The sequence below is a fragment of the Stegodyphus dumicola genome, chromosome 12 (assembly GCF_044657685.1).
Source record: "Stegodyphus dumicola isolate Sdum_Otavi_A_Nest chromosome 12, ASM4465768v1".
NCBI classification, from domain to species: domain Eukaryota; kingdom Metazoa; phylum Arthropoda; class Arachnida; order Araneae; family Eresidae; genus Stegodyphus; species Stegodyphus dumicola.
This window is the reverse complement of record NC_140779.1, coordinates 95,792,151-95,813,274: the sequence shown is the minus strand read 5'-3', so window position 1 is coordinate 95,813,274 and position 21,124 is coordinate 95,792,151. Positions and strand designations below refer to the sequence as shown.

General features: G+C 32.0%; 1 protein-coding gene across 4 annotated transcripts in view; it reads right to left on the bottom strand.

Moving 5' to 3' along the window:
* Positions 1-21,124, bottom strand: part of LOC118183193 (uncharacterized) — a 116,104-nt gene that overhangs the window by 49,056 nt on the left and 45,924 nt on the right. For all 4 annotated transcript variants that reach the window (XM_085806702.1, XM_035352659.2, XM_035352662.2 and 1 more), the window contains 5 exons: positions 18,365-18,432; positions 9,782-9,895; positions 9,462-9,605; positions 2,930-3,129; positions 696-787 (listed from right to left, as the gene is read on the bottom strand). In XM_085806702.1, the coding sequence (XP_085662828.1) occupies positions 696-787; positions 2,930-3,129; positions 9,462-9,605; positions 9,782-9,895; positions 18,365-18,432 (618 nt within the window). The remainder of the gene's footprint in view (positions 1-695; positions 788-2,929; positions 3,130-9,461; positions 9,606-9,781; positions 9,896-18,364; positions 18,433-21,124) is intronic.

Genomic DNA, 21,124 nt, shown 5'->3' with positions numbered 1-21,124 from the left:
CAGCCACGGGAGTCTACTAATTCTAAGTGGAACTGTGCAAGAACTTTTCCAAACATCTTGAACAACTCCCAAACAGAACTGTTGTGATTTTGAATCAATTCTAAACTGAAACTTTATCTACATCATTGGCTTGTTATATATTTTCCCCTCCCGCTACTGTGAGAACAATATTTTATATGTTTATTTATTCATTATTTATTATTAATATTATTATTTTTGCATATAGCCTAGAACCCAAATAAATTTATTTACGCTACCTCTTGCCTTTCAAATTTGTCACAGCAAACAAACTTCACAGTGGCATTACTACTTTATACATGGGGAAGAGGTACATACTAATCACAAGCAGCAACTACGAAGATGAGCGTCTAATTTCAAAAGCCAAATTCCATGATAGTCTCAGTAACAATGATCTGAAACAATATGGCAACAATTTGTGGGCTACAAAATAAAATTTCTTTTGTAAAATTTTGGATTGCCTAATTTAGCAACATAGTGTGTTTGTTGCCTGTGGCAATTCTTCTCACATTGGGTAGATAATCACAGAATACAGTTTTTCTCACTGAAGTTTTAAAATTTAAATACAATGTAAAAAATAATCTAAAAAAGTATGTACGAGTGACATTGCTTAAGTTTTAGTTACACTCCATTAAAAAACATATAAAAGTACCAGTAACTACCAGTACCATACTTACCAGTACCTATTTTTTGAGAAACGGAATCTGCACTTTTCATCAAAATATTATAATCTTCCAAATCACTGGTTAAATTTTTAATATCAGAAGACCTAACAAAAACAGATAAAAAACCAATACCTTTAGTCATTAACATTAACTGATATTAGAACAATAAAAAAATTGCAAAAAATTAGCAACTTTTAACTAGAACCATTTAACATGCAGAAAACCAGATTAAAATGTAAGCATATAATTTATTTTAATAAAGACAGACGGAAACAACGACTGCAGCCTTTTAAAGTTATGTGAAAGGATAAAAACTCGTTAAGTCACTCAACATTCTATTTATTATTGAAGTTGAAATTAATAAAAGAATAATTAAGCATTGTGCCATATGTATAAAATATTTTGTAAATATAAAACATAATCATCAAAATGGGCAGACAAATGAATTTATGAAGTATTAAATTAAGATTGGGATTTCCTTTGGTAATTCAGTTACAAATGAACAATTCTTGAAATTTATAATAAGGTATTAAAACTATCATATAAATTAAGGAATATTTTCCAATACATTTCTGAAGTACTAAATAAAATTTGCAAAATTATTTGCACTGTTGGGGATCTCTAAGAATGGAAACAGGAAATATATGTTCATCTTAAATAAATGAAAGCATAAATAAATCACAAGGTCTGTAAACTTATAACAAATGTATAACTTATAACAAATATAGCTTAAAACTGTTTATTTTACAGAAATACATTTAGTTTTCTCACTATAAAACACAACGGCAATTAATATTTTAATTTAAATTCTAATGTTTGTTCACAGTAGAAAAGTTTAAATAAATCATGTTTGAAATGGAAAAAATTATGGTTCATTTAAGTATGGCAAAGCACTTGAGGACTTTATCTGCCTAAGGGCAGGGATGTCTTCATTAGAAACTTTCTAAGGAAACTAACTCATATACCCATTACACAAGGAGAAAACCATAAAACATGCATACAGCCAGCTTGTTTGCCATGATTCGAACCCCGGATTAAACTACCAGTGTTCAGCGTCTATCGCTAGGCCACTAGTGTGCCCTGGGAAAAATTATGACATATACTATATATGATTTCTGTGGGGGAAGAATTCCCTCCTTTTTTTTTAGAAATGTATTTTAAAAACATTAGTTACAGTTATTGTTTTCACTACTACTCTTTTTACTTCCACGCTACCACACATCACTTGAACTATATGCACAAAAAGGAAAAAAAAAAAAAAAAAAGTTGTCATGCTCATTTCCTAAAATTAGAAATCCTGACAACCTTCTGTTTGCCTTGATATGCAAAGATGGCAAGATGCTTTTTAGATTCAATTCTTCATATGGCTTTTGCCTTACAGTAATTCATCTATCAGATCCAAATGTATTAAATTTTCACTCATATGTAAATATGACATTATTCCAATATTATAAACCTTTTAATGTCATTGAAGAAGAATTTCCTTTTTGTTGATCATTGTATCCACGTATCCTAATGACTCTTCTAGCAGTTGTAGGGTTAATATTCACTGTAAGCCATTCTTCTAACTCAACTACAAGTTTTACAGCACTAGTTTTTGGATTTTGTTTGATTTTTGGTAGGATAAATCTTTGATTCCTTTGTGTTAACTTGGAATGCAGATTCAGTGCATTTTGAACAGTTCTATACAATTTCCATCATTTTAATACACCAAAGATAGTTGAACGCTTTGTATTAAGGATTTTTTTAATACTTTTATCTTTTTTAAAATCATGAATAGCTATATTTCGAACAATACTTGCAGTTACTTGTAGCTTCTTGCCATGTTCATTTCAGATAGAGAACTGTTCATATATTTTACTAAGCAAGTAATAATTTCTAAATGCAGACAATTCTTGTGATGTATTTTTATTAAAAAAAATATGACAAGAAACATAATTTTCTAAAACATTTTGACAAAACTTTTGAGTGTCCAAATTATATAGTAGGAAAAAATTTGGAGTCTATGTTTCAATATTTAGAACAAGAACTAAGCAAATTTAAAAAATACAGGTGTCCAAACACAAATGTGAGCCACTGTAATTTTATTAAATGTACATTTCGTTACTGCACAGAAATTCCATATTAAAATAGTTCTGTAGAAAACACTTTCAAATAACAAAATGTGCATAAGGTTATGATGATTTTATACAGATGTTTGAATATTTTGTAATTAAAACAAAAATACAATAATGGAAGTTACTTACAATTCACAGTTTTTGCTGTCTTGTACTCCAGAATGAGTCATCAAGAATAAATTAATAGTTTTAAATATAGAATATTTACAACAATGTGGACATCTTGGGGGTAAACCAGGGACAGGAAGAAGAAAACAACCTTGGTGAAACAAATGAGGCTGATCATCAGTTTTTCCAGTGTCATCAGAAGAACATAACATGAATGACCCCTGAAAAGATATTTCAGTGTTAAAAAATAATAAATAAAAATTCAACACGATGTCTTTAACTAAAACAATACATGCTTATATATAGCAGCGCAAATTTAGTTTAGCCCAGTTTATTAATATAGTTAACTATATTAATAAACTGAAGGGAAAATGGAAAGGACACTAACATACTAAATGCTAGATAAAAATATGATGAAAAATAATGTAAAAAGAAAGTAAACACTTAACAAGAGGCTTTGTTAGATTTAACAACACACATTAGGACTCTGCCAAAGAGAAGATATGTCTTCATGGAGGACTTTCTATCAGGGTTGCCACTCAAACAAGAGAATGAAATTCCCAGACTTTTCCAGGTGTGTTTTAAGAAAATTCCAGTCTATCTGAGTAATGCACGTTGGCTGTGCTAAGAGGTAAATTAATTACGGTATTACTTGAGAACACAAAAATTTGCCAATTACATATGACTTACATATAAAATGTATTTTCTCATACATTATTTGTGTTGTGTGGCCGGGGCAACAGGAATGAGACAAATTTTGGAATATAAAATGATACGTTTATTTCAGCATCCATCTCACAAGCGCTCCTCCTGTACCTCGAGGAGAGGCCCTATTTATAGATAAGTGTGCATCATGATGCTCATCCAATCGGCGACATTAACTGAAATCACAAGGTGACGCTATCTTCTCATCAGTTTTCTTAACGACTTTATGTAATATGACAGATTTATGAATCTGGCGATTTGGCGGGCGCCAACAGGTTAATATAATTTATAATAAAGAAAGTATTTCGCCAAAATTTAGGAACAGGGATGCAATTTAGGTAGAGAATTGCCAACACATTATTAAAAAATATGATTAGAATTTAATTTAATTGATTAAAAAATATCATTACATACATATAAATATAATCCCCAAATTACTATTTTAACTATAACAGGAATTGTTTTCTCCACTGATGATTGAAATTAGAATCTGCCCAATCTGAATTAAAAAATGTCTTTTTTTGCAGACATTTTGCAGCTAAACAAAAGAAAGAAAGATATTTAATTATATTTTTTAAACAAATTCAGGTAATTAAGACACATGTATTTTATATTTATTCAGCAGCATACATATGCAAAAAATATGTGCATTAAATTTCGTGATGGCATGTCATCATACTGCTAGAATTAATTTCAGGATTTTGGCAGAGAAAATTTCCTGAAACTTGAAAGTATTATTTACTAATATAATAAATAAATTTAGAGAGAAGAAGTAGCATTAAATGATGCGAATAACAAAAATAAAGATAATTACTTAAAAATTGAATTAGAATAATCAACGATATTTTAGAGAATATCGTTGACCAAAAAAACCAAAAAAAGACATTTAATGGTTAGCCTAGATGACTGATTACTATTATTTTATTTTACTGCAAAATGAAAAATAAGGCATTTATTAAAAAAAAAAAAAAAAGGTTTAAAAGATTTTGTGGTAAAATCCTAGTATATGATAAGGCCTTGGTACCATTTTGAAAATTGTTGCTACCAAAATGATCCATCCGTTTACTGCTCATCATAATGTGTCGCCATATCCCGTGTATACCGTACATGGAGGTTAGAATAGAATACATGGAGGTTATTCTAATCAAAGAACGTCTATGTAAAGAAGGAGAGGTTCCACAGAGATAATGCTATTACGCCGCTAAAAAGTGGAGGGAAACTTCGCCAATGTATTTGGTGACGGAACCTGGTGGCCAAAATTTCCCTCTGTGCGATATGTGCAGGAACACATGTTAAGAAGAAACATTCTTTGACAAAATGTTTCTTCTTTGATTTTTCGCAATAATTTAAACATGGATTATCATAGTTTTTTTTTCTCAAAATAACTAATCCATTAATTAATTTACTTGCACGAAAACATATTTTCTTTTGCTTTAAAGAAATTTTAAACGAAATTCATTCTATGAACTCTTGATATCGTGACCTTCGAACTTGACACCTGCTTCGAGCTTTCGCAACAGATATTTCACGCATGCGCAGCTGTTTCCCTCTATGTTGGAACGGAGCCACTCCTGTTGCAGAGAAGTCTTCCTTCTTAACGATACATATTCTTTGACTCTAACTTTCATAGTACTGTACACTAGGATTAAACCGATTTTGTTTCATACGAGAATAAGTATTTTGCTTAGTTCAACATGCACTGCACATGCGATTCTCGAGGTTACTGGAAACTTGCTTTGCTTTTCTATAAGACAATCTAATTAGAGGTGCAAAAATCGGCTCTATGCCAGCTGTCCAATGATGCTCACGCGATGCACAATTCGGCAAGAAAGTGATCGCTTCCAACGTCGCCGCAAAACTCGCTTTTTTGGGGGGATCGGTGTATGAAATTCCCAGACTTTTCCAGATTTTGACTAAAATATTTTAATTCCCTGACCTTTTCCCTGAATTTTTTTAGTCAATTTTCAAATTCCTGGACTTTTTCCAATTTTCCAGGTAGCGTGGCAACCCTGTTCTATGAAAAACTGATTCTTATTCATATTACACATGATGAAAATTCAAAAGACTCCCATGCAGTTAGCTTGTTTACTGAAAATCGAATCTGGATTGAACTACTGGTGTTCAGTGGTCTTAACCACTTGGTTTCCTAAGAAGGAATGAAGGACTAGTAATAGTAAATTGCATTAAAATAAATAAATTAATAAAAATGTACAACCTGGTAAAGGATTATAAAAAGAAAAAGCAATTGAGGGGGGATGGGTATTAATTTCAGTTTTTTTAAAGCAAAACTGCAAAAAATTCCCATCTAAGGAAGATACACTTCTTATAACCAGAGTGAACAAGAAAATTAGAAAATTTATGTATTAAGAATGATACAATTAAGAATAAAATTTGGAGCAGTTTATAGTAAAAACCTATGCTTAAGATTTTCATCCATTTCATTTAAATGCTGTTTAAATAATTCAAATTAACTCTTGTCACAATTTCACTTTACATGCCAAATTTAAGACAGGCAGTTAAACTTTAGGAATTTATAAACAAAAGTTCAGACAGTTAGCAGCCAAAATAATTCTGATCATGACAATGTTGAAAACAGAATGCTGAAAATGCCAACTAAGGTAGGAAAGTCATTTAAGTTTGTCAAAAAATAAAAAGTTAACAGATGTGAAATCTTGTGGTGTAATAATAAATAGGACTTTCACTAAGAATTTAATCTTTTAAAAATGAATGGCAAAAGGACAGTAAAACTGGAACAACTAAAATACATGCTTCGTTAATAAAATTTACTCCATGGGAAACAGATACACTTTTTTCTATTGGTAATGATTTTATTGCCAAAAAAATGAATTGCCCAAATCAATTTTAGGCAACCTGTATTTTTAAAAAACTAAATCGAACAAAAAATACCAGAAATGAATTTTTTGTACATATAACTTAGTATCATAAAATATCAAAAATTTTAGTTATTATGTAAAACACAAATAGGATGCGACAGCATTGATAGAAAAGTCATGCACATCAGAGGAAGATTGTATACAGTACAAGACACTTTATTTCCTTAGATCGAACTAATACAACATGAAACTGTTTTTCCACCACATGCTCAAAATTGGAAAATTGTTAAGCAATGCAATATGGATGCTCACTTTACCATACTTCAAGCCACTTCCCGGAGCACCTGCACATTGATTCTGTTAATCGCCATCGTAATATTTCTTTTTAGGTCCTGAAATATGTATAGATTATTTGCAGAAATCTTTCCTTTATGACTCGATAGAAAATATTCTGAAAATGACAAATTGGGTGAATCTACAATCCTTATGGAGACATAATTCTTTTGAAATGATACAGTCATAACCAATCTTAGTGGGGAGCCAAGATGGAGCACAGAATGTGGGCAGCCAAATTTAAGGGCGATAAAATGATTATCAACTAATGTAGGGGAAAAAAAAAAAAGACCTGAGCTAAATGTAGCAAAAGCTTTGAGTAAACAACAGCCTAACTCCTAACTTGCCTGCTCGCACACTGTAGGTCTAACCACCCACTACTGTGATATCATCAGATGGTGCTGCTGTTATGATGGGAAAAAACAATGGACTTGGCAAAAAATTTCAGGATATAATACCTGGTTTGTTGCATTATCACTGCATAGCTCACCGTTTAGCTTTAGCTGTTTCCCAAGCTGCTGATGGAATATCCCTGTTTCAAAGCTACCAGAGAATTTTAGGTTCATTGTATGCTTATTTTCACACGTCCAATATTAGGATTGAAAAGCTGAAATTGATGCAAGATGTGTTAAATGAGTCAAACATAAATCTCAAAGACATAAATGCTGTTTGGTGGTTGTCACTTGGGAATGCAGTTGATGCATGTCGCATCAGTTATGATGCTGTGATCCTTGCCCAGAGAGACATAAATGCAAAGAGAAAAACTACGGACAAGGGCTCAGGACTACTTAAACAATGCTAACAATTTTTATTTGCAGCCCCCTTGTCATTTTTGAGAGATGTGTTACTGATTATGAAAAAAGTCAGTAGAATTTTTCAGAGCAATGATGTGAACTTCTCCGTGTTGGTTAACAGTCTAGAATCAACTATTAATCACACGCAAGAAATGAAAAAGGAGGAAGGTCATGGCACTCATCTAAAGGAATTCTTAGAGTCTGCTCTTAATAATGGGTATTATCGAGCTGTGTTTCTACTAAATCTTGAAATGATTTCATGAGTGCTAAAAATGCTTTTTTGAGTGCACTGATAGAGAATCTGCAAGAAAGATTTAATTTGCAGCAGATGTATTTTTTGCAGGATTTTGATGTTTTGCTGAATTCCTCTTGTGTTACAATAGAATCATCAAGATTGGACTCCCTAGATAATGTTATTAAACATTATTATAGGGCAGATTCTATATCGTTTTTTGGGTGTTTCAGCAGAAGAGTTAAAGCAAGAGCAACTTGAAGGAGAGTGTTTTTACGCCCGCTACAGAGAATTCAAATTTAAACAGTTTGCCAATTTGTTGTTCTCATCAAGTTTAAATGGTGAACTCTTATATCCAAGATTTACAGCCCTGGCACAAATAGCTATATCTTTGTCAACGGCTGTTTGTGAAAGAGGATTTTCTACTCAAAATAGGATCAAATCAAATCGGAGAAATAGATTGGGGGAAAAACAACTGGAAATTCTAACGGGAATATCTGAGCAAGGTCCAGATTTCAAAGAACAAAGCGGAAATGATTTTTTTGTGATTTTAGCACAATAGATAGAGAACAATATTTTTTTTTTTTTTTTTTGTTGGATAAGAAATGATGGAGAGCAATTATCAAAAGAATGATTGCTATTATGCAATTTTTGGTTTGTCAGAACTCAGCTTTTAAAAATGCAGTAGTTCAGTACTAAAGAGGGGAGGGGACAATGGGAACTTTTTAAAGAGTGGTGGAATGATAGCTGAATTTTATCCTATTTTATTTTAACACATAAATAACATCTAAAAATCTAAGGATAAAAATTCCTGCTTGCCCCATTATTTAGGTAAACATTTTCAAAATGAAATTATTACACTTTTTTTTTTGCATTCTCTATTATTAGGCAAACTGCAATGCTTTCTTTTTCATTAGCTGGCAAACTCCACAGTTGCATTACGATTCTTTACAAAGGAAAAAAAAAAAATGTATTTAGTGCAACAAACACAAACACTAACCATCGTCCTATAAAAAACAAAAACACTTACAACTGGAGCTTATTTACCGGACACATGCATATATTTTGGAGATACCGTAAAGCTGCCTATTTTGGTTACATAGCATGTTGCTTCATGAATACTTTTCGGGAAGGTAGGCATGGATAATCAGAAATACTGAAACAGCAATCACATGTAAATGTAAAGTTATGTATGAAAAAAAAAAAGTTAATTTTTCCAATGAATACAGATTTAGAACACACTCCAAATACAACCTTTGCATTACATACGATTCACAGAATTATACACTTTTAGTGCAACGATATAAAAATTCTATATCAGTAAGTACAATATAAAGATGTAGAAAAAATGTTATACATAACATTACATAAATGTTGAAAGGTTGCTTTAAGGAACTATACCTTGGGAAGATTATCATTTTGGAACTTTAAACTTATATAACCTGATGAATGATAAAAATTTTACTTATTTTGAATGACAGTAACACAAAGAGACATAATGAAGAAATTTTAATACGGAAATCAATTGAATGTTCATAAATATGACACATAATGAAGTAGCTCAAATGTTAAAAAGCAACCTGAACAATATCTTTTCACTTTCATATTTGAAAAGTGAAAATGCTTTAATATAAAAATGCCTCCTATTTATATACCTGTGTGCAAAATACTCCACACTTTGGACAACAGTGATGCCTCTGTAAACGCCATAAATGAATGTCGCAAAAAGCTCTGTGCCGAATCTCTGATGATGGAGTCAGTAAATATTGCTTTGACACTTTATTTGAGCACGGAATAATCTGTAATATGAAACATAAACTAAATTATAAAAGACATACTTCTCTTCATAATTTTGAACAGACAATTATAAATAATACTTATAAAAATGTCTGCTAATTTTTTCCATTATTTTTTATTATGCAGTCAAAACATCAAAAGCAAATTACAAAAATTAAAACATTTATGTTATACTAACATTGTCATCAACTGTATCTTCTCCTTCGCATACCTCCTGCAAGTTTCCATCGGTACAAATGCATGGCTTTTCTTTCTCAGAGCAGCAACATACAGGATGAGATATCATTAATTCCTAAAGAAACAACATATTACAAAAATATTATTTTAATACCTTTCAATATACATGAATATAACAATTCACAAGGAAGTTTGAATTTCTAAAATATAACTATTACAATCCATGTGTTCAATGTATAAATACTAGGAAAATTAGAAAATGCCATACATGATTCAACACTGCACTAACATAATGTCAAGTTGAATATTTGGATTTAAATCAGATTTGCTCAATATTTTTTTCAGTCTCTACAAATAAAAAACATGCTATCCTAGAATTGAAATACATTATGAAGGGAGATAAAATGTGCATTGAAGAACGTAAGTATGAAGTAAATTTAAATATACTTTACATCAGTGTTTCTCATCTGGAGTTGCCAATATCTTAGAACTCTGATAGAAATTCTGTGTTCTTTGAATAACAGTTTAAAACACTGCTCACATGTAAATGCATGGTTGATGTAAGAATGTAATGTTTATACAAGAATCCTCTGAGATATGAACAGAGGCTTACACAATATATCATCACTAAAAAAATACTGCCATCAATTAATTCATGAAATTTAGGAGACAGCTGAAAACTTTACTAGTTACTATAATAAAAAATAGAGTGAAACCTTGGTTTAGAAATTTAATTTGCTTTTGAAGGCAGTTCGTAAACCAGAATACTCATAAGCCAAAACAATTTTCCTCACAGGCTTTAATGTAAAATGGGTTAATTCATTATTCTTAAACCACAGATAAATGCTTATTTAAACTTTACAATGGTATTTTTTGCACAAGTTCATTATCCAAGACCACTGGAAATCATTAAATATAACACAGAAAAGTTAACACAATACCAAACATATAAAATAAATGAAAACTTGCTTTAATTTTGCTGCATGTGTACGAAGGAAAGGGGTTACATAAGTAAAAAATTATGAGACACATTATTGTTTGTATACTAATCATTCATAAAAATATAAGAAAATTGTCTTTTTTGTGCATATTAGAATAGACAAATTCTTTCTTCTGAAGACATTTTTACCACAACTGTCTTGGTAAGCTCATTTTTAAGGTCCTGTAACAACTTTCCATGTGGCCATTGTTAAGTTCCTAAAATGTGGTTTCAGTCTGACATAATATTGGGTTGTCTGAAATGTCAGGACACATTTTTTTTTTTTAAACTTTTTTCAAAGGGCCTTTATTTATATAAAGAAAAATGCTCAGTCAATAGTATATGGTCTTGTGCTATCAAGGATGGAATGCAGTTCCTATATGATTAATGAGCTCTTCAAGTTTCTGGAAGTTGGATTTGTTGAAACTGTCCGGTTGGTGATAGTACACATTCAAACTTATTTTTGTTGGCTCTTCAAAGGACCTTGGATACAAAAGTTTTATCACTGAAAAAAATTACTGGAATTTGGATAAAGTGTTGCCATGCATATCATACTCAAACTTTCACTTGTCTTATTCTCTTAATTCAGGTGATAATTCTTAATTAATTCAGGTGAAGCCATAAATCAGCAACTTTTGGCCAATAAAGCTAGGTTCTTTTGTGAATTAAGAATCCACGAAGCTCATTAAAAGAAAGTAAAATGTTAATTAAACAAAACGGGCAATATATGGGCTGATCATTATTTTTTTATATATTATGAGATCTTTGAAGAACATAGAAAAAATGCTTCATGACTTTTCAGACAACCCAGTATCAAAGACAACAAAAAATGTTTTAACTATCACAGAGCTCTAAGTCTTTGTCTGCAACTTGGTTGTAGTGATGGACATCATAAAATTACCAACACGGTGATAAACATTCCATTCTAGTTGTGCCCTTATAAAGGAACTGAGGACTCGCAATACCCCACTTCTTCATACCAATGTGAAAAGTCACTGTAACTCTTGCACAAAAACTGTAAAAGATTCTGTATTGAAAATCATATGCATTCTGAAATATCTAACTATTCATATTGTATGTTAGACATATGCTAATGTATTTAATAAAATCATTTCATGTGCAACTTCTATTGGATTACTCAAAGGCAGACTATAATGATTCACAATGCTATTGAGAATACAAGAAGGGAGAACTGTTCCTTTTCCTTACTTCCTTAATCTACTGTATAAATATTTATAAAAAAAGATTATCAGACTGAGGGAAAATCATAGTCTTTAAACAACAAAACTGCTAAAACTAGCTTGTAATTTCATATATAAACCAAAATTAAACTTACAACGATATAAAAAATGCTGCCTTCAAATCAAATGCAAACAGTAAAACTGAATTCCAGCAACTATTCAGAATGGAAATTCAAAATGCAAATGCTACTAGGTGAGGTTCTTTATGATGTACCTCCAAGCCCTATCACAGAACAATGGAATAAACTCGATCAGTAATGTCGCACACAGCTAAATTTATTTATTCAGGATAGCCAGATGGTTCATATTAAATATAAAACTACAGCTAAAGCCGTTGGGGGAAAACACAGACAGGTCCACGAAAAGTCTTAACCTCTCAATTAAATTATTTCTCTTACGGAAGTTTTACAGTCTAAAGTTAGAAGAAGATGGTGATAAAAAAACTCGTAAAAATATTCTACCAGAGTTAGTCGATGAGTTTTAAGCAACATGTGAGAACATAAAAGATAATTACACTTTAGTGCTTTTGCTTTGTTTCTTAAAGACAAAGTGTTTGTGCCTCTATTTCCCCAGGATTTCAGCATGTGAAGCAGAAGATAATTGAAATGCTTGAATCATTAACAAAGGATACTCTATTTCAAGTGTGGCAGGAACTGGAATACTGCATAGATATTTGCTGTGTCACTAGAGGAGCACACACTAAACATGCACAGAATACATTTAACTATAGTTTCATAATAAATTTGATTTATCAAAATTAAGTAATTACAACATTCACAGGTATGCCTTTTTTGGTCTCATTCAATACGAAACACCCTGCATAATTCAACTTGAAGAAAAATAAATAAAAATTAATACAATTATGCATACATTAGTTATAATCCTAAATGTTCTGATGAAAAAATTTGAATAGTTTATATATTTTATGCAAAAATCTCTAAAGAAAGTTATAAAATTTTATCCTGAAATACAGATCCAATACATGGAACTTAACAAAAACAAAATCAAGAATGTTGTTACTACAAATACAGGTTTTAACCCTTTGATGGGCGGTGTCATAAAAAAGGTCGGATGCCAAACGTCACCATCTTTTTTATAAGTTTTTATCTCCCAGATGGAAGCTGCAAAATTACATTTAAAATACATACAATTATGCCTTTTAGTTCTCTAAATGTATAACATATGGCAGCACTAGTATTCATTCATGGAAGAAATGTAAAATAAAAATTCTTTGCAGGTCTAATTTTGAAGAAGTTTTTTTTTTCTTTAATTTTTAATGCAATTTAAATCGTCTGAACAACAATTTTTGGTGTTAGAATGAATATTTTTAAGTGAAAGTTTCCTTTTCTAATAAAAATTATTATTCGAATTCATATATACTAATTAAGAATGGTTAAAATTAAAAGGTGGGACCAAATACGTCCCATCGTGCATGTAGGAATTGCTGCTATTAGGAATGGCAGCACCATTCAAATATTTTAAAATTCAAATAACATGTTTGTTTTATATGTTGAAAATTCAAATTTATATTTTTTAATAAATTGCAATAATGTTAAAACTTGAAAAATATTTAATATTTTTTCCAAAAGAAATGAAAATATAACTCTGTAACATGAAATGTCATTAAATACTGAATGGATATGTGACAGTGATCCACCGTAGAAAAATATCCTAAGCAGAGGAAAGAGAGGTGAAATGTAAATAAACATGACGGCCTTCTAAATGTCTTCTCTTTCAAACTTGTAGCAAATAAAGTACTGGAGTGAAAATCTTTTTTGTTTCAAATCTATTATGAAATCATTAAAAAAAAATCTAAAAAGTCGTACAGAGAACGATTTTTTTTTAAATTATGGAATTTTTTGGAAAAAAAATTATTTTGCGAATATGATCAACATTGAGAATATGATTCAAAAACATTTTTTATATCTTGCATTTTCGGTTGGTTGCTAAAACTAGCACTTTAGATAAGCATGTTACGAGAGTTTATGCGGAAACAAAGATGCTATTTTACTGCTCTAGATGCACGGTGGGACAAGCATTATCTCACCCCGTCATGAATTACCTTAAAGGTTTACCTGTTTTTTTTTTTTTTTTTTCCTGCTTGCATGAAATAACATTGTACTAGGGGCTAATTATCTATGTGTAACATTTTTTATGCACTAAATCTCAAAGGATGAAGTGGCAATTTAGAAAACATCATGAAGATCAGGAAACTGATCCTGAAACTAAATATCATTATCTCTTACACTCTAGAGATGACTGTGAAGTTAAATATCTGCTTGTTACGTCAGTTTTCTGCCAAAAAACTTTCTCAGTAAAGTTAGAAAAAACAAACAATAAAGGCAGTAACTTTAGTGTGTAATCACCACACAAATCTATGATTTCTGCCAATGTTTTGGTAGTTTTTCAAAGCCTTCGGCCAAGAAACTTGGTAGCCGGAAATCCAAAAACTGATCAACCTCATTTTGGACATCCTGCACAAAATGGAAGATAGCACCAGCAAAATGTAGCAGCAAGTGTGAAAAAAGAGAAATCGGAAGGAACGATGTCGGGGGGAAGGGGGGTATATAGTGGGCATGGCTAAAGATCCCATTCGAGTCCATACAGAGTTCAGGCGGTGAATGCAGATACAGGTGGTCTTGAATTATCTGTGTAAAACATTACCTTTTTGCACCTGAACTCAGTTCAACATTTTTTCTTGATAGCAGCGTCAACACAGACTAGATTTTGCTGTACACCTTATTGTCGATGGTTTTACCTTTTTCCAGATACATATTGTGGATAATACCATGGCAATTCCACTAGATACAAAGTATGATCTTTTCATTAGTCAAACCACACTTTGTGACAGTGTCGACAGGCTCACTAGGTGCAGACTAACCCCCTTTTTTGCCTGTGTTGTTGAAATTCACTTTTCATCACAAGTCACGATCTGGACTATAAATTTAACCTTGTGTTGATATTCGAGCAGATTAATGCAGGCCCGAACACGTCTGTCCTTGTCTGCTTGAGTTCACTCATGCCGCATCCAACACTTGAACGTCAAGCCTATGCGATGCATGCCTGACCAATGGTGCTCTTGAGTGGTTGCATGCTAATCTTCTTCCACAAGTTCTTATAGGTGGGCCTCATCAACACCAGTAGGCTGGCCAGAGCACTCTGCTTCTTGAATATCATAGTTCTTGTTTTAAACTTTCAGTACCAAACATTCACAACGTCATATGATGCAATATTAGTACCTAAAGCTGTATACATAATTTAGTGACATTCTGTAGCTGCCTTTTTGCAACAAAACTGGAAGTAAATGATGGTTCTAATACGGGAGCGTGATATGGAAATTTTGTGGCAATTGCTTAGAAAATATTTAATAAAAGAACCATTTGAATCACGAAAACAAGCAAAAAGAACACATACGCAAATGACGACGTTACTTGTTAAAAACTGAAGAACTGAATGCACATAACTGCCAGAGTTTGGTGATTCAGAAAATTTGGTAATTTGCTTCAGATAATTATGCTAATACATAAGTACGAAAAAATATTCAACTTTTACATAATGGTTCTTAAATAATTAGTACAAGTAAGATTTGTAATTTTAAAACAATAAATATTTTACCTTTACTGGAGAGCAAATTCTAGTATTTCAGACACCTTGCAATTAATGATAACACTATTTTTTTTACAAATTTCACAACACAGTGCTCTAAAGCAAGTGTCTTTCTTTCAAAATGCAAAAATCGTTAGATAAAATACGAGGGGTGATCCAAAAAAAAAGTTTACAAGGCAAATGAAAAAGTATTTATTAACAATAGAAACAAGATACAAATGGGAATCAAGAGGCACATCTGGCCTTCACTTTTCCACACAGTCGCCAAACCTGTTTAGGCATTTGTCAGAACGTTCGACCAACTTGTTTGTCCCGTCTTGGTAGTAATCAGGGCCCTGCTCATTGAGCCATTTCTCGGCAGCTGTTTTCACTGCATCGTCTTAGGTGAACCGTGTTCCGGATAAGTATCGCTTCAACACCGGAAAAATGAAATAGTCACTTGGATCCAATTCGGGGCTGTATGGGGGGGGTGATTCCAGACCTCCCACTTGAACCTTTGCAGCAATTCCTGAGTCTGGCGAGCTGTATGGGGCCTGGCATTGTCATGTAGAAGAATGACTCCTTTGCTCAGTAATCCAGGCCGTTTGCATTGGATGGTTTTACGCAATTTCGTTAAGGTGGAACAATAACGATCGGCCTTAATGGTATGGCCACACTCCAAATACTCGATTAGGATAACACCAGTCGTATCGCAGAAAACGGTTGCCATCACTTTACTGGCAGAGGGTGTGACTTTAAACTTCTTCGTCGTCGGTGATCCAGCGTGTTTCCACTTCATCGTGGCTCTTTTGGATGTGGGGGTGAAGTGATGAAGCCATGTTTCATCACCGGTAACGATGCGATCAATGAAGCGTTGGCCGTCTGAATGGTATCGCTGAAGAAATGTGAGGCTGCATATAATTCGAGTGGCCTTATGCTCTGCGGACAACGCACTTGCAACCCAGCAGGCACAAACTTTGGAATATCGCAACTCATCGGTTACGATACGCTGAACGTTACCATAACTCAGGTCCAACTCTCACGTATGGTTACTCATCGATCCCTTTGGATGATTTCTTCAACACGTGCTGTGTTGATATCCGTCCTTGAAGAACTTGGACGGCCGCTCGCTTTCATATTGCGATTTTCCACATGCTCCCTGCCCGCTTGATAAGAACAACACCATTTCGCTACCTGTTGTCTACTCATTGCTTTGTCCCCGTATACCTCAATGGTTTGTCTGTGAATTTTGGATGTGGCCACATTCTTGGCCCATAAGAATCGAATAACGGCTCGCACCTCTATGCGAGACCACTTTTCTAGACGTCGTGCCATTACTGTCCCTCTTAAGTATTGGCGTACTGACGCTATTTACTCGTAGAACCGCTGTAGGACAACTAGCGCCATATTTCAACCACCCTGGGTGGAAATATTCGCTCCATAATTATTACGTTTCAAATGCTTCTGTTTGAAATCTTTTTTTTTTTTGGATCAACCTACATAAGATTAAACACACCAATGCAAACTGTTTGCATAGACAAAATTTGCAGTGGCGGGAAACTTTCGTTAAAACTCAATATAATTACATTTTTGATGAATGAAACAAGACACCAGAAGCACTTAAGTACTCAACTGTATGGGAATTACAAAATCTGAATAATTCAAATTTTCTAATTGATAGCAGGAGTATAAATATTTTAGCAGGTAGTTTTCTGCCACTTCTCAGAAGTAATGAACACGATGGAAGATTTTAGCAGCTACAGAATTGTATATATAGTACAACTACAAATATTATGATGAATATTTTTATCAATGTAAATAAAATTACATATTGACAGCCTACAGAGACACAGTATAGGAAGCAGGAAAATACTACTAAGTACAGGAAGAATATAAATATGAAATATATTTAAAGAAACTTTAGATACTTTTACTTTTAGTATTCACATTTTGTATTTTTTCTATAAATACACAGAATATACTCAATAAATATGCAGAATTGATAAATTTTTATAGAAAGAAGAGTAAATTATGTAAAAATGTATGTATGAAATATATTTAAATATAGTTACTTCTATTCTATATGTAACTACAAGTTTTAACAGCACAATTTGAGTTCCACATCAATTTTTCAATAAATATGCTGAATTTATCAGAAAAGTATGTATAAAATAAGAGATTTCAATAAAATGGAAAATTAAGCCTTCCAGAAAATGTGTTATGGCTTAAGTTATGTAAAAAACTACATTCTTCTAAATTGCTGTTAAATTTTTCAATCACCAGCAGTTGAAAGAAAACTAATTATTTTTAAATACAGTTCCAGCAATAAAAAAAATAAGGTACCTTAGCACAACTATCTTGGCACAGTTTGGCAGATTTTTACAGAAAAAAAGGAAGGGTGACACATAATTCCAAAAACATTTCAATGACGAACTTAACTTGAAAATCAAATTAATAGCCTACTTACAAGTGGGTTTCTGCTTCTTTCATTCTGATGGAAATTTTGTGGCAATCCCTTAGAAAATATTTAATAAAAGAACCATTTGAATCTAGAAAACAAGCAGAAAGAACACATACGCAAACGACGATGTTACTTGTTCAAAACTGAAGAACTGAATGCACATAACTGCCAGAGTTTGGTGATTCAGAAAATCTGGTAAATTGTTTCAGATAATTATGCTAATGCATAAGTATGAAAAAAATATTCAACTTTTACATAATGGTTCTTAAATAATTAGTACAAGTAAGATTTGTAATTTTAAAACAATAAATATTTTACCTTTACTGGAGAGCAAATTCTAGTATTCCTCACATCTTCATCAGACATTTCAGACAAATTAGATGATTCTAAGAAAAAATTTACAGTTTTTAAAAATTTTATGGCTAACTTTTCAAAAAGAAATAAGTAACACATTTAACTGCAAAAAATAAACCAAAATATTAGTTACTAATGCACATATTTATAAAATATCAGCAATACAGTTTTGAATTATAAACTAAGAAAATATATTACACTTATGCAATTTTTTTAATTGAATTTAGAAAATTTTTATACACCAGAAAATTAACTAAATATGACTTTCCTTAGATTTTGAATTTTTAAAAAAGTCATATTCTCAATCTGGCAGAACTAAAAAAATCTGAAGTGTACACCATATGACTTTCTTGTATGGAATATTAAATTATATGCATTTTTTGCTGCATTTCACTTAATCTTATTTTCTCGAATTTCATTAGAGATATAGTTCTCATTCAATTGTATTCAGTTTTCACTTCATGGAAAGGCTAAAATACATAAAACCTCAAAATATCTTTTATCAAAACTTAAAATATAAAACACCAAATATAGTTTTTTTTTTTTTTTTTTTTTTTTGAGTTTCTACACAAAAACAAGCTATTCGGACAGCAAGTAAGACGGCAGATTTTCCGACAAACAAAACTGAAAATTTACTTTTGGTTCCACTTGGCAAAAACACACTGAAGATGCAGAAGCTGACTTAATTCACTATTCTGCTAAGTTTCAAATGCAAATAAATATAGCAGCTAAGGTAAAAAAAATTAGGCTTAGCTACACTTAGACAACTTTTAAATTGTTGATAATTCTACAACTATTGCATGCAGATTAACTAAAGGAATAAAAATTTTAACCGGAAGACAAGAACAACATAATTCAATATTTTTTTTTTTTTTTACAATTACCAACATATAAGAATAAAAGAAAAAAAAAGGGAGCCTCCTGCAGCCGAGTAACAGAGTGAGTATATATATTATATTCATATACTTTTGGTGTGGGCGACTGCAACCAAAAAGGGAGGCGCAAAACGACATGTTATAGCAGTCCTATATACAAAATTCAACATTCTGAGGCTACTCGTTTTTGAGTCATGAGAGATACATACATACTGTAATGTATTTTGCAGTAATTTACAAAACAGACAATCTTCTTAGTAGAACATAAATTTTATTTCTAGTTCTCGGTGATAGACAAATTTTATACAATTCCTTAGTGGCAAAATTTTAATACTACTCCTAGCTGGCAAAATCTTCAGGATACAAAATCTTTTTAAAACAATATCTCTTGTTACTGAGTAACGGTTTGATACAAATATGGCGTTGCCACTTCAACAATAATTATATTTATTTATTAAATAACAAGATATTACAACCTCTCCCCCCTCCAGATAAACTTTAATTTATATTTTTATAAATTAAAGTTTATTTATTTATTTTTTTTCAAAACAACAATATCAGCACAATACAGAATTGAAATACAAGATATAACGTAATAACATACACTGAGGAAAAGAGGAAGGAACAAAATATTTTTTATCTATATAGAGAAACAATTTATTTAATCAGGCCAGGAAGTACGACTTAATGCGTCAACATTTTTGTGGTTTTTACCCCTTCGATGAACGATCGTGTAATTGTAGGGTTGTAGTACCAGTGCCCATCTCATAAGTCGTGGATTTAGACTCACATTATTTTTGAGCCAAACTAAGGGATTATGATCGGTCATGATGAGGAATTTAGTATGCCCGTCTAAATAACATTGAAGTTTCTTTACAGCAAATATTATGGCGGCGCATTCCTTTTCTGTGGTACAGTACACAGACAGACAGATTCCTTTCTGTGGTACAGTTCGTTCAGTTTCTGTAAACTTCTTACTGAGGTATAATACTGGATGTTCATTGTCTCGTTCATCTTTTTGAGCTAAAATGACACCCATACCAGAGTTTGACGCATCAGTTTGCAAAATAAACTCCTTATTGAAATCAGGTGCATGTAGTATAGGCCTTTGAGACAGTTTCTCCTTTAGCTCTTCAAATGCTTTTGTGCACTCTTCTGTCCAATTTATTTTCCCTTTCTTTAAGTTTCCTTTCAAAGTTTCTGTTAAAGGTGCTGCGATAGATGAGAAAATGGGAATGTAATGATTATAATATCCCATTAATCCTAAAAATGCTCTGACTTGACTTTTTGTGGATGGCACTGGAAAATCAAAAATAGCTTTTACTTTCACTTCACTTGGCATTCTTATACCACGACCTACAATATGTCCTAGATATTTTACTCTATCTTGAGCAAATTTACATTTTATTGGTGTAATAGTTAAACCAGTGTCCTTTATTTTGGACAAAACAGCTTTCAGGTGACTAAGTTGTTCTTCCCAGGTGTTTGAAAAGATTGCCACGTGATCTAAATATGGAGGAACAGCAAAGTGTTCACAACCGTGAAGGATTTGGGCCATCATTTTACTAAATGAAAATGGTGCATTTTTAAGTCCGAAAAGCATCCGTAGAGGTCTAAATGTGCCAAAACTTGTAACAAAGTGGCTAATCTTTGAGCATTAGGTGTTAAAGGTATTTGCCAGTATCCCTTTGTTAAATCCAAAAGAGTTATATATTTTGCGCCTGCTACCGTTTCTACTCGTTGTTGATGTTAGGCAAGGGGAAGAATTGTGTTTTAGTCAATTTACTATAGTCGATATAAGGTCTTGGATCCCTCCCTGCTACTTCTACTAAAATCATAGGAGAAGTGT